This window comes from Epinephelus lanceolatus, chromosome 14 (genome assembly GCF_041903045.1).
Source record: "Epinephelus lanceolatus isolate andai-2023 chromosome 14, ASM4190304v1, whole genome shotgun sequence".
Taxonomy (NCBI): domain Eukaryota; kingdom Metazoa; phylum Chordata; class Actinopteri; order Perciformes; family Serranidae; genus Epinephelus; species Epinephelus lanceolatus.
Window position 1 is genome coordinate 31106756 of NC_135747.1, and position 14981 is coordinate 31121736.

The following is a 14981-nucleotide window of genomic DNA, read 5'->3' on the forward strand; positions in this document are numbered from 1 at the left end:
TGTGTCCCAGAAGCAAAAGAGCCACGACAAGTGTGACATATATACAGGCCCGACATACCAAACTGACATCAAAAACTAGCCGTGACGAAAGCAAACTGTTTGGTCGCCTGAGTCTCAGCCAAAAAGTTACACATGAACACTGCAAAGACTACAGCTGACGGCCAACCAGCATGTACGTTCTGCACCTGCGTGAGAGGAAATAACTCTCCATACTAGCAGATGGCGGTAGTCTGTACCCGTCAACAGGGAAACTAGAAGACTGTCATGATGCTAGTTAGCCAGTTAGCACATTAACCACACAATCCAATGTTGAAAGGACAGAGGATATTTATCGTGCTCGGTTTTGGTAAAGAGCTCATGGTTAAAGAAATATAATCTTATCTTGTATAACAAGTTTCGATCTCACGCACTCTTTACTTTAGCTATTTGTTTACTTTCCTCGCTTCAGTTTCTCCTCTTGTGCGCTGAGCTAAACTACCAATCAGAGTGATTTCATTTACCAACAAACTCTGCCATCTCTGATGTCAATTCAACACGCTGAATCAGCAAAAAAAAAAAAAAAGCCAACGTGGGCCAACGAGAGCCAACGGTGAGGGACGCACTAGGGCGGCAGATGCTCACTAACGGCCCAACACTGACCGACGGCTGACCGTCCCTTGGTGTGTCAGGGCCTTAACACAACAGCATCTGCGTGATCCACCCACTAGCTTCATGACTTGCCCACGTACCTACCTGATCAGCTCCATGGTCAGGAAGCGGAAGCCCTAAAGAAAATGCTAAGTTAGCATTTAGCTAGCTGTAGGGGCATGTTCTGTAGGCTTCAAATGAAATGTGGCTGCAGCTACACATGTCTCATAACAATGGCATAACTTGGCAATAACAGTCATCTACTGTCCCTGGCATATGGTGGTTGATCTCACCCTCTCCTCAGAGATTGAAGCTCCACGACCCTGCTTGCCCCTTTTACACAGCCTGTTCAAGGCAGGGATGTTGCGCCATTATTCTGCCTCACCATCTTTTATTTTTTGTAACTCTTTTTGTTAATTAAGAAACACACAACAAGAGGTCGTCATGGGTAGATCATAGTACATGTTTCACTTACATCCTGGCATACAGTGTCACACTTTTCTCAACGGCGTATATACACAATCCAATTCTCATATTTTGTAAATTTTTCCATGTCAGGTCTTAGATTAAAGTAAGTCTTTCCATACAGTGTATTTCATTTATAATCCCCAACCATCGGGCCAATGTTGGAGGATCAACTTGCAACCATGTGCGTTATAGCTTTCCTGCAACTTGCCAAAAGTATCTTTGATAAATGTTTATCTTTGTTTGGGACAGTTTCAGGTATTTTTCCTTAGTATAACGTGACACATGAGTAGACTCAACTCAACATTGCCTCCAACAAAAGCCCTGGCTCTGTAGACCTGTTCCCAGTCCTGTCAGTCTAGGGGTGATAAAGAATCACACAAGGTTTCCAATCGAACTCCATCAGGGACCTTGAGTTTGCAGTAGGAAACTCAAATATCTCTGTCAAGTCCTCCTCTGTTCTGTGTATGTCTGATTCTTTCTCCCATTTTTGTTTAATATATTTTGTAGAATGATTCTTTGAAATTTGAATGCTGCCGTCCAATCTCTGAACTAACCTTTTAATGTCTCCCATTATGTATGCATTAGCCTCGCCGTCTTTAAAGATACAGTTGTGAAACAGGGGGACAGAGTTGTCTCACCTTGAAGATGGCAGCTGAGGTAGGAGCAGCGCTGAATGGATGTTTGTGAAGAGGGGACAGTCGACAGCACGGGACTATGGAGGGGATGATTGTGACGACCTGCCACTGGGAGATTTAAAAAGCAGCTAGTAGCAGTTAACAGCTAACTCAAAGAGGAAAAGCAGCTGACGATGTCCACAAATTAGGAAAACAATGACCCATTTACACAACTCTGTCTCTCAGTTCCGCAGGCATACCCTTTAGAAAGAACACTTAGTTGCAGTAACGGCACAGCAGCCTTAAACAGGCAGTGTAAAAGGGGCAAACAACAGTAAACTGAATATCTTTGGGTTGTGGGCAGAGCAATCTTGGACTTTGGGAAACACTGATGGACTTATGTCACCATTTTCTAACATTTCATAGACCAAACAATTAATAGATTAGTCAAGAAAATAATCAACAGATTAATCGACAATAAATATTGTTAGCTGCAGCCCCACTTCAAAGATCCTTTGGAAGTTTTATTCCATAAAAACAAACCAGCTAACCAGCTAGAAAATCAATGCCACAGGTCAGGTTTGTTGGTGTGAACAGATGGCTGAGTATATACGACCAAACACCCACCACCTGCCTTCTTTCTCATTTCAATGCAGCCCTCAGTCACCGTCAACCCTTGGGAAGGCAGGCGCTTGGAAAATGGGACTTTTAAAATAGCTCATGTAGCCACAGGAGCAATATGGCAGACAAGTATTTTGATCTCTGCGTCTCATACATAAAACTGGCCTCCAGTGAAAGCAGGGACACACTTTCTCAGGATGTTTTGTTTTATTCACAATCATTGCTTTCCTGTTTGCCCGCCCTCCTGCTCCTGCCCTGTTGTTCTGGTCACGCCTCTGAAGTTAGACTGATGCGTTATGTTGCATCATTTCTCTCCCCTAGTCTGCATAATACGTATATTTGCTCAACAGTCAGCAGGCAACTCTTATCAGATACAGTTGGATTTGTATGCAGTGTGTGGAGCCACTGTTTGTTTTAGCGCTCAGTGCTGTCTTAAACGCGGTATTTGGCCGACCTTGGCTGCAGACCTGGTTTTCAGAGCTGCAACTCTTGTCCCAGTGTGCCTGCCAAAATGATTGTATTCTCAACTGTAAAAGTGTCTCATGACTGAGTGATGCATTGGCTTTAAATTCCCAAGTATTGCGTAAGAGCACGCTCCGAAAGAGTTACATTTTCTGTCTTGACTTGTTTGGGTTTTTTCCTGGATACAAGTTACCAAGACAGACTTCCTGCTCGGATGACACAAGCCATTCCTGCGGGAGTTGAACAAGGTGCACGTGCCAAGCACAGTGGAGCAGGAACAGGCTCAGCGACCTTCAAGTCTCTGATTTCCTCCAGGCCTGTTGTTGTGTCTTCTGTCCGATAGAGTGTGGGTGTTTCCTGTTCCCTCCTCTACTTTTGTGACCAGTGTAGTGTTTGGTGTGTCTGTTGTTGTCTGGCCTTACTGGTGCAAGTCTTGTCTTTTTTCTTTTTTTTTAGCCTTGAGTTATTTAAAGTCGCAGCATGCAGTCAGGTCACATTATTTGTTAATCAAAACGAGTTCTTGTGTGGACTGCAACTTTCAGGGCAGTGCAGTTTTACTTGTTCCTGCATTGAGTCTGCATATACAAATAATGTCTTTTGAGGGTTATTGCAGTTCATATTGCTGATGCAGTGTCCATTCAAAACATGCCTGTGTGCAGTGGGTGTGTGGTAGTGCTGCTTGCAGCGTTCTCGAAAACCACTCATATAAAGGACCACAAACAAAAATAAAGGTGATGTTATGAATGTTATGTTAAGAATTGAAAGCAAGGTGTTCGAACCCAGGGTGGGGGAGCCCCCCTGCATCATCGTGGGCCCCCTTTGGTTACCCCGGCTCCCTCCAGGACAAAGTGTGAATGTGAGCATGAATAGTTGTCTGTCTCTATGTGTCAGCCCTGTGATAGCATGGTGACCTGTCCAGGGTGTACGCTGCCTCTTGCCCAGTGTCAGCTGGGACCCCTAACAGGATAAGCAGCTATGGAAATTGAATGAATAAATGACAAAATTATGTTGCTGTTCTAACTCATTGACCCAAAATATGTACAATAGGCCCCAAATCATTTTAAAATATGCAACTCAGCAGCTGTGTACGCATACTCTCACTTCAGATGAAAACATTATACTGCTTGATATACCAGACAAAGGCATTTTAATGATTACGTGCAGATTCAGATTTGAATCACAAAATATAACAGACTATGATGCATTGTTATTTATTTAACTGTCCAGCATTATATCAAAACTGTAAGCTTCACTTTAAACAGACATTAAAGAGGCAACAGATAGCATCTTTTCCTAAATATATCATTATGAAAATAATGTAGGTTGCACAGGGTAGTGGCCACAGTAAAATCAGACTATCAGCGTTTACATAGGTTACTTAGTGGCTTTGCAATCTTTGCAATAAGCTTCTGCCACCGGTGCCGAAATTTCGCGGAAAGAATCTGCTATACGGCAGGAAACGCATCATGTATTGCGAAATTGGTCAGTCAGCCAATCAGGGACTGGAGTGAGTCCTTATGAGGAGCTGGGCATGAGATAGTTGAGTCACAAGCACAATGGCAGGTGGATAAAGTTTGGAAACAAGTGAAAAATGGCCTAGCGAAAGAAAACGAATCCGATCTGTTGCTTCTTTAAGTAAATGTAAAGACATTGTGCTGATAATGCCAGTGTTGCCAACTCTTCTCCAATGAAAGAAGCTAGCATTAGCTCTGAAGTCACTTAAAGTCGCCAGATAATGTCACACACTCATTTGCATGTTGGTGCCATCATCACGCATTTACTGACTTAGATTCATTTCAAACATCCTCATCACAATGTTTGAATAAAATAAGAGCTATGGCGCTTATACTATCGTGCACCGCTTTGTCACACTTTCAATCCAGAGAGCAAGAGTGTCAAGGTAACCATAGAAACTCACTACAACTGAACTCCCAGGGCGAGCGCCGCATGCTTTCCTCCTGCCTGTCCCACACCTACTGCAAGGGGGAGAGGTGTACCCGCAGTGATGGCAGAAGAACCGTAGACTGTTACTACTCTGAGCAGCATGCTTGGGAATGAATTATAATATATTTCTGTCTTAGTTTTACCAATGGTCTGAATAAGTCGCCAAATTTATTGCTAGTCGCTTTTTAGAAATATTTTTTATTTTATTTTATTTTACTTACTCACTATTTAATTTAATTTAATTTAATTTACAGTTAAAACTGTCCTGACTCACTTAAGAACCGGTTTTCAGCAGATTCCTGTTGTGCAACAAAAACACATTACAGTACAAAATATAAAACAGAAACAAACAATTCAACCCTTACTTCAAATAAAAGTTGAATGCAGGACTTTAACTGTGCGGTATTAATAGTTAGTGTTAATAGTTAGTAATTTTACTGCAGAAAAAAAAGTTTTGAGCATTTCTGCTACCACTGCTAAAAATAACATTTCCAGTTAGAGCACAGGTGAGAACTAAAGCAAAGTGGCGTTTGCCTGGGCCTCCAAATTACTAAAATCACCCCTGAATAAGAGACCTGTCATGGCTACTTATGGTCAGAAACATGGGTAAAAATAACACTTAGCAGATGTGTCAGTGTCCAAACACATTAGTTGCTTGCTTTGACATACGCTCTTCTGTTGTAAGTAGAGCATGGATTTAAATAACAAAGTGTGGCTGCTTATTTTAAAAACAATGGTGAGATACACTTAGTGAGACACGCTGGACTCCCTGCAGACCCCTGAGGTCCTGCCCCTGCTGCTGCATGTGCCAACAGAGCTCTGTATGTCCTTCAGTCCCAAGCATTACACCCAACAAGTGTGAAGTAGGTCGGATGAGCCACCCCTGAGATGTGTTAGGGACAGACAGACAGACAGACAGAGATTCCTTGCTTCTGTTTCAGTTGTGTTATTCTCATGTTGCAGGAAGTGCTGCAGAGAAAAGCTGCTGTTTGTTTCCAGTCGACCTCCCTTTCTCTTTTGTCACGGTTTCCCTCCTCCTATTCATCACATTCCTTTATTCCACTCTCCTTTCTCACAGGTCCCTGAGGTGATCAGCAGCATTCGCCAGGTGTCCAAATCAGCCCTGAAGGAAGACGCCAAGCCAAAACAGGAAACTGATGAGGCCTTCTACAACTCCCAGAAGTTTGAAGTGCTTTACTGTGGCAAGGTAGGAATGAACGTGCCTCTGAAAAAGTGTTTTTATTTCATTAAACAATTGTCTCACAGTTAATTCTGCTGAATTAAAAAAAACTCCAGGTGACGGTTCTGCACAAAAAGGCTCCAGTCACCCTCATTGACGACTGCATCAACAAGTTTCGTCAGCATGAGGTTGAGCGCAAGCGCCTGCGACTGCTCAACGGCCAGAGAGGGTCCACAGAGAGTGCTCCTGTGGAGTTTCTCCTTGGAGGAGAGGGAGACCCACTGTCCTCCGCTCTGAATGAGAGTATAGAAGAGCCTGAAGGTCTCGTATTGGACGAATTAGCTGGAGCTATAGGTAAGAGCCGATGTGCAGATTGAGGATTAGCATTAGCTGTTTTAATGAAATAATGTGGGTGAACACAGTCAGAACGAATAAAAGGTCAAAGCTGAACCTGCAAGTAGCTTTGCTCAGATTTTTAAAGCACACAGTTGACCATTCGCACCCTTTTATAGCTGTTGTTACACATGTTTGGCGTTCTGTACTTGCACAGCACATATGACAGCTGCAGATTTATCTCTTGAAATTCTCTTCTTCAGTTTGAACAGCTCTCATTTATCCCAAAAATTCTAATGTGAACTGACCAGGGTTCCCACAGATTCTTGAAATCCCTCAAGTTTGTGAATTTGCGGTGATAAAAATCAACGTCTTGAAAGCTTTTTCAAGTAGACGTAAATAGACATGGGTCATTGAACGTGCCTTTATTTATGTGTTTTGTGCCAGAATAGAAATTCTCTCTGTTTATCGCTCAACTCGCTGTGCTTAGAGAAGGCAGGAGACCACATAGTCTGCCATCACTGGAACACAGCACAGTTGAGAAGTGTGTGAGTTTCTGTAAAGCCTGCTAGTTGTCATTATAAAATGTATCAGTGTTTTGACATTGATCCATGTCTCATGTTTTGCTGTGGTGGGTCCTTGAATTTGAGGGAATGGGGCCCAGGAAAGTCCTTGAAAAGTACTCAGATTTGATGGTTAAGGCTGCTGTTACACCTGCCCTGATTGATTCGATTGACTGGACTCAAGTTCGTTTGCCCCCTAAGTGCGGTTCATTTGTTTAGGCAGGTGTGAACACAGCAATCACACTCAGGTGTGCACCAAATCAACCAGACCGAGACCTTCTTGAAGAGGTGGTCTCGGTCTGGTTACAAACGAACTCTGGTGCGGTTCGTTTGTGGTGAGAATGTGTTCCGACCTGGATGTGAACCAACTGCAGTCACATGACACATTGTTTGGGTTAAACATGAGCATGTTACAGTCCTGGAGGATTATTAATGTGCACCTCCTCCTGTACTGCCTTAATATGCACATTCAGCACATCCAATGCATCAAAACATTGTTTTCTAGTTGGAGCCGCGCCTCGTTTTCAAACTGTATGCTTTGACTAAAATGAACAATGACAGCAATATAGTCCACGATGAGCAGCGCTAAAATCAACCTGTGTAGTTGTCCCTCCATTGTGACATTAGAAAGTGTCACATTTATCTTGCAAGTGTACTCTTCTTCAACGTTTGCTTTACTTCCTGGATTTATCCCACATGGAAATTCTGACCAATCAAGAGCAGCTTTCTCACACAAGGCATTTGATCTGGTCCTCTTGTAAATGCTGCCGTGAGAACACGAACCAACTCTAGACAATTATACAACTTTGTAACAAAATTAGTCCCTGATTCAGACCAAAGCAAGACAACTCTAGGTCTGAAAGCACCCTAAGAAGGTGTGGGAACCCTGACTTTGATGTAACTTGTTTGAATTCATTTAAACACAACCAGTTTAGCGTCATCTCTGAGATGCTATGAGCTCTGACTGTCATATAAGCATGTGTGGCCAGCAATGTCCATCAGTCATTGGTCCTTAAGTGTAGTTTTATTTTCCTGTATCATGTCAAACAACCACACTATGTGTTTTGAGAAGGCAGTCAGACGTTAGACAGTTGACATTGGCTGTTCACTGAGTTGGCTTAGAACATTGTCTCCGTGTGCATTTTAATCTCTCCAGCTGACCTATATGTGATGTTGTGTTCCAAGAGTAAAGCTGAAGCTACATTTTCCAGGCAGTCAACATCCTCATCATGTGATCATTCATGCTAAATAAAGAAGCAGCACTGTTCTTGTATCGCAGTTTAGACACAGTTAGTATATATTATGATTTTATTATTATCACCATTGTATAATTTAATATTTTAAGTATGATAAGGGAAAGTAGAAGATTAGATGATGCCAGAGTCCTGCACAGGTTTGATTTCAAGACCCAACTGCCCCGACACGCAATGTGCAGTACCATACCCGCCCCGGCACCCACACACATGATCAGTTTCACAACCCGACCCGTGGACACAAGGTCTGTGGCATGACCCGAAACCACAAATCCTATAATGCCAAGCACTGTTTGAATAATTTGGTGAGGCAGCAGGTTTAAAGGGATCATTTTGGGCCATTTCATACACTTGAAACTATTATAATATATTTTGAAATAAAGGTAATTCAGGAAATACAAAGTCAAACTGTACACCAATAAGAATAGTGGCTTTAAGTATCAGGTATGCTTATCAGCTGACTGTATCCTTGCTGTCTGTGTTTCAGGTAAAGGCCTGTGCAGCAGCACCAGTCAGAGCAGCCTGCGAGGAACGTTCCCCGAGTGCATCCTGGAGGATTCTGGCTTCGAGGAGCCTCAGGAGTTTCGGACGCGCTGCAGCAGCCTGGCGGGGAGTCTGCAGAGAAAGCCGGGGGAGGGAGTCATCATAGGTCCCACACGCCGCAGACACTCAAGCGCACCGAACCACGTTCAGCCATCTGATTCAGACAAGAACCGTACCATGCTCTTCCAGGTAGAGGACGTTTAATAACGCTGATGACTTCCGGGAAAAGTAATCATGAGCTGCACTTTTGCTGATGTCTTGGTTTCAGAATGAGTGTAGCAGCTTAGTGGTTTCTTATCTCTGTGCTCTGAGTGCAGACGCTCGGTCTGTTGGTGGAACACAGCACTGAGGAGCTTTATTATAACAGCATTGTTCTGTTAGGTGTATGGACAGATCTCTACATATTCTCCCTTTGTCAATGAGATGGATAGATGTTTTTCTTTCTCTTGACTCCACCTGTCACACAAGAAAACCAAATACTTCCTTGCCTCACACCGTTTGTCACCGACACCCTCTCTGTATTTAGTCCTGAGCTCCTTGCTCCTGCAAATCATTTTTATGTGCATGTGCCTGGCAGTTACAGCGCACAGACCAACTCGGCCCATGCTGCCGCTTCAGTTAAAGAGGCTGTAACTCCTGAGGAGTATTTGTGAGCGCGGCGCTACTCTTGTGAAAACGTGAGGCAACTGTTTTGTGAAAAAAGCATGCGGGGCTGTAGAGTGAGCCAGCTGCCACTCCTCGCACGCCAGGCCCATTTCCTCATGAGGCTAATTTTAAAAACTAGAGCACAACGCTCAATATGATACACCACATAGCAGTCGATTATGGGAAAAATCATTGGGGCAGACATGTTGACCTTGATTTTGAGAGTGGGCGAGTATGTTTATGTGTGTCAATAATCAGAGTCCTTGTCATGAGATACTTGACACTAAGATTGTCTTTGCCTTAAGTTACATTGTGTGAATACTTTTTTGTATATGTTCTTGCATTAATCCGTGACCATATTACATGTCTGTGTTTCACAGGTCGGGCGTTTTGAAGTAAATCTCATAAGTCCAGACACGAAAACAGTGGTGTTGGAGAAGAACTTCAAAGATATCTCATCCTGCTGTCAGGTTGGTTTATTTTTACCTGCTGTATTAACACTAAAAGCCTCTCTTCTCTGTCTCTGCTGCAGTCTGAGCAACAAACTCAGACTAATTTATGCATTTTTTTTCTAGATATTGAATACATCAAAGGCCTTTTATTATTTTCAAACCTTAATTTGATGGCAAATGATGGAATATGTTCTTTTATATTGCCTCATGCAGTCCAGTTTCTGTAAATAGACATCCTGCATTAAATGGTAATTTTAGTATTTTTCAACCTGGACTCTTTTTTCCCATGTTTTTGTTTCTAAGTGACTAATGGAGACTTCAATTTTCGATACTGGTCAAGAGGGCACGTGTGCACTGTCAATTTACGTCCACCAAAGTGCTTGTTTTTGCCACTGACAGGCTCAGATTGTTATTATAAGTGCCTGACAACATTATAGAAAGGATCCCTACAGAGATAGACCTTTTTGTTAAAGGATAAGATCCTTTTCGTTTAACCGATACAGCCCAGGAATCAGCATCACCATTCCATTTAAATAAACAGTAATTTTAGCATGTATAGAGCCAGTGCATTTTCACATCTAACTGTGTGAATTAGGGGTTTATTTCAACCAAACCAGAGTTGGTGATTGTTGGAGTAGTGAAAAGACTTATCTAGATGGTGGAGTTGGAGTTTTATTTTGTTTCTGTCAGCTTTGAATTAAGTGTGTTTCATGGTGTTAAAATTACTGTTTTATTTTAATGGAGTCTGGTGGGCCGTTTCTAGTTAAATAAATAGGATCTTACTCTTTAACAAAAAAGTCTATCTCTGTAGGGATCCTTTCCATGATGTTGCCAGACATTTAGAATAGTTGTGGCAGTGGAAAAAACTAGCACTTTTAGTGGATGGAAATTGAGTCAATTAGATGTAAAAACATGGGGAAAAGGGGTCAAATTTCTCTTTTAATGGTCTGTTTAGTGTGAGTAAAGTGGTCATATTGCTAATTGAAAAAATGGAAATGGAGAAAGTCAAGAGCTGTTATGGTTTCAATGACTTGTGCTGTTGTGCAGGGTGCTTTCAGACCTAGAGTTGTCTTGCTTTGGTCTGAATCAGGGACTAATTTTATTCCAAAGTTGTATAATTGCCTAGAGTTGGTTCGTGTTCTCACGGCAACATTTACAAGAGGACCAGATCAAATGCCTTGTGTGAGAAAGCTGCTCTTGATGGGTCAGAATTTCCATGTGAGAAAAATCCAGGAAGTAAAGCAATCGTTGAAGAAGAGTACACTTGCAAGATAAATGTGACACTTTCTAATGTCACAATGGAGGGACAACTACGCAGGTTGATTTTAGCGCTGCTCATCGTGGACTATATTGCTGTCATTGTTCATTTTAGTCAAAGCATACAGTTTGAAAACGAGGCGCGGCTCCAACTAGAAAACAATGTTTTGATGCATTGGATGTGCTGAATGTGCATATTAAGGCAGTACAGGAGGAGGTGCACATTAATAATCCTCCAGGACTGTAACATGATCATGTTTAACCCAAACAATGTGTCATGTGACTGCAGTTGGTTCAGATCCAGGTCGGAACACGTTCTCACCACAAACGAACCGCACCAGAGTTCGTTTGTAACCAAACTGAGACCACCTCTTCAAGAAGGTCTCGGTCTGGTTGTTTTGGTGCACACCTGAGTGTGATTGCTGTGTTCACACCTGCCTAAACAAATCACACTTAGGGGGCAAATGAACTTGAGTTCGATTGAGCCGAACCAAACAGGGCAGGTGTGAAAGCACCCTAAGTTGCAATTTTATGATTTGTATTGCTGGACTGAATCCAAAGTACGGTCCTCACTTGCTGTTTTTTACTCTAGTTTCCTGTTTGTCTTGAATTTGGTGCAGGGTGTCAAGCAGTCCGACCATTTTGGATTCATCTGTCGTGACCAATCAGAGTCTGGTCCTGGTCAGTATGTGTGCTTCGTTTTCCAGTGTGCCAGTGAGTCCCTGGTGAGTCACACAAGATGTGCATTCACATGACGTCAGCTTTTGCTCTTAGACTCCTTTATTTTGACCTGTGTTGTCTCTCTGTGTGTATTCGCGTCTTGTCCCCTCGCAGGTGGATGAGGTGATGCTGACCCTGAAGCAGGCCTTCACCACAGCAGCAGCCTTACAGAGCAACAAGACCCAGATCCAGCTATGTGAAGCCTGCCCCATGCATGACCTGCACAAGCTCTGTGAGCGGATTGAAGGTAGGCCACGTACACTCAGTCCCTCTCTGTAGCTTGACTCATAAATATATTGATGCATGCTGTGTTTCTCAGAGTTAACACAACATGAAAGAGCATTCTTATTTCCGCTTCGGTTTCCAGGTCTCTACCCACCGAGAGCAAAGCTGGCCGTCCAAAAATATCTCTCCCAGCTGACTGACAATGAGCAGGCTGAGATTTTCGAGCGAGTTCAGGTGAGGTTTGCCTCTGCTGTGAGACAGTAGACTTTATTAACTGAAAAATGAGTCACATATTGACAGTTTCTCTGTGATTGATTTTTAGAGACAGTTTAATTTTTTACAGATGCTGCATCTGTTAGAAAACAGTTTTGAGTGTTTGTGTGTCCATGTGTCTGCAGAGATTGAAGCCTGGGTCAGACCAAGAGGAAAATGAGCTGGTGATTCTCCAGCTGAGGCAGCTCTGTGGAACCAAACAGAAGTCCCACCTCCACATCGGAGAGGCCCCGCAGGTGAATACTTAATCTTAAACACGCTGAAAAAAGTCACAGTCAGTGACAGATTTGATTCCTGAGATTTTACTTTAAAGGGTCACGTCAGTATTTTTTAACCTGGCCCCCATTTTCTCATGTTTTTGTGTCTAAGTGACCAATGGAGACAAAGATTTATGATTTTTTTTTGCCACTGACAGGATCAAATTCTTATTATAAATGTCTGACAACATTATGGAAAGTGTCCCTACAGAGATACACCCTTTTTGTTAAAGATTAAAATCCCTGTTTCCACCGAGCAGTACGGTACAGTTCAGTACGGTATGCATTTTTTCTGTTTCCACTCTGAAAAGTTGTGGATGGTACCAATGGAACCGTACCATTCCCATTTTTGGTCCCCCCTCTGTTGGGGTACCTAGCACACAGATCTGGCACTAAAAGGTGGAGCTGTGAACACTGCAGTCTGATTGGACAATAGAGGACGGTCACTCTGCTCAGGGTTCTCTGTCGGATTTTGAGTTGATGCAGCAGCAGTTTTGAATAGACAGAAAAAATAAAGATTGTTTTCCTCAAAACAATCCTTGAATTCTGCAAAAGAATCAAACTGGATTTCTGTTGGTGATGCAACGTTTGTGTGAGTGTTTGTAAGGTTGCAGAGAATGCTTTAGGATTTTAGCTGCTAACGATGCTAAAAGCTCAGTTTTTCAGCTCTTTGCTGCCGTCTGAAATGTAAAATTCATTCCCTCCCATCTGCAAATGTTTCTAGAAAAAACTTATCAATTGAATCACTGTTATATTTCATAAGTTGCTGCAGGAACAGCCTGACATTAAGTATGAATGCGCGGAGGATTATTACTGTAGCATGATCTAGCCTTAGGGATTGTGTGTTGAATATTATCACTCAAATGGCACAACAACAACAGACCCAGTATTATTCTTGGCAGTGCGGCTTGTTTACAGTGTTTGTGTGCCGATGGCTCACAGTGAAAGTCACAGTTTACTCATTATTTCTGTGTTTTTTTTTTTTCTTTATTTTCCTCTGCCCATTGTTATCATCTGACAGAATGCAGTGAACAGCCCATCAGCAGGAGACGGCGCCGCCACCAGCAGCCGCTTCAAACTCGATGTTCTTAAGAATAAAGCACGCACATCCCTCACCAACTCCCTGGAGAACATCTTTGCAAGGGTGGGTCACAAGAAAGGTTGTTTTTTTCTTATAACATATTTTATTTTCTGCCCCCTCCTCTATCTGATCACGCTGTTATTTTATCTGTCACTTTCTCTAAGTTTAATCCCTGTCGCTGTCTCTTATTTCTCTTCCCCAGACAGACACAGCCACTATGTTGTGTACCTTTATGTGTGTCTGCGCACTCTTTGTATCAGTTGCTGTTTCTGTGTCATTGTCATCCAGGGGATTTGGATTGACCCATATCTGCCAGTGAGACGGCAGAATAATTCCTTAGTAGAGCGATCCAGGCAATCTGAGACCTCTGCTGCCATCTGTTATTGTCTCAGAGCCTCAGCTGAACAATGACACTGTTAATGTTATCGAGTCAGGAAATATCAGGCCTGTTTCTGAGTCATTGCTCGTCTTTTTGTCTTGAGCAGCTGGTACACTTTTTGAAAAAGGACTGTGTAAATATGTTTTTCTGAATTTTATTTGTTGTTTTATTTCATTTTGTATAATCACCTCTGTCACCAGGGTGCCAGCCGGATGCGGGGCCGTTTGGGAAGCATGGGAAGCATCAGCGGTTTTGAAAGGGTAAGTGTCCTTGAGGGGGAACACGAGAATTCCCAGAACTTCAGTGGAGGGACTCTGGGAATTCTCACTTTTTACCCAGAGGCTTTTAAAAGCACGTTATATTCAGTCTCTGTCCTCGGAAAAGGACGAGCGTGACAGGCATGCTTTCACGTTCATCAGGGTGAGTCGCTGGAAGCTGCAGACACTTCTCACATGGAGTCATGTTTCTGCACTGTATTATTGCAACATCGTTTCATGATGCAGCTGCATTGGCCAAAAGACAGAACAGGACAGCATTAACAGAGCTGCCAGAGAACCATTTGGGGTTGTTGCTGGCTTCACTGTGTCACTGCTGTGCAGAATGTAGAGTCAGTGTGTGATGTAGTCCCCCTGACTCCAGTCAATCAGTCAAAAGGTTAAGAGATTCCTAGAACATTGCTGGACTCAGGGTGGACAGTTTAAAAGCAAAGGATCAATTCAAATCAAACTTTATTGATAGAGCACTTTTCATACAATCGTGCAGCCCAAAGTGCTTCATAGAGCAAGAATACAAGAGCACAGAAAAAGAATAGCTAGACACCACAACATTAAACAGTAAACAAAACTGATGCAGCAGAACCACAGATATCGGCCCAGTCCTACTTCATATTTTTACCCCTACGCCTCATTTTGAGTGCAACCATGCTCGTCAGAACAAAGTTACAAGCTGTAGTGGTTGAAAACTTCCTCTATGAAATGGGTCAACCCTGATATATCATATGCTGACATCTACATAAACAGGTGCGATGAGTGTTTCCCTATAGTGTGGCTATGCCGTCTTCTGCAGTGGTGATTTCTCTTGTGTG

The 14981-nt window shown here is 42.8% G+C and overlaps 1 protein-coding gene across 4 annotated transcripts in view; it reads left to right on the forward strand.

Moving 5' to 3' along the window:
- tbc1d4 (TBC1 domain family, member 4) overlaps positions 1-14981 on the forward strand; it is a 54024-nt gene that overhangs the window by 9757 nt on the left and 29286 nt on the right. For all 4 annotated transcript variants that reach the window (XM_033617215.2, XM_033617219.2, XM_078174619.1 and 1 more), the window contains exons 2-11: positions 5815-5943; positions 6033-6270; positions 8553-8797; positions 9634-9723; positions 11583-11687; positions 11797-11929; positions 12050-12141; positions 12306-12416; positions 13459-13581; positions 14098-14157. In XM_033617215.2, the coding sequence (XP_033473106.1) occupies positions 5815-5943; positions 6033-6270; positions 8553-8797; positions 9634-9723; positions 11583-11687; positions 11797-11929; positions 12050-12141; positions 12306-12416; positions 13459-13581; positions 14098-14157 (1326 nt within the window). The remainder of the gene's footprint in view (positions 1-5814; positions 5944-6032; positions 6271-8552; positions 8798-9633; positions 9724-11582; positions 11688-11796; positions 11930-12049; positions 12142-12305; positions 12417-13458; positions 13582-14097; positions 14158-14981) is intronic.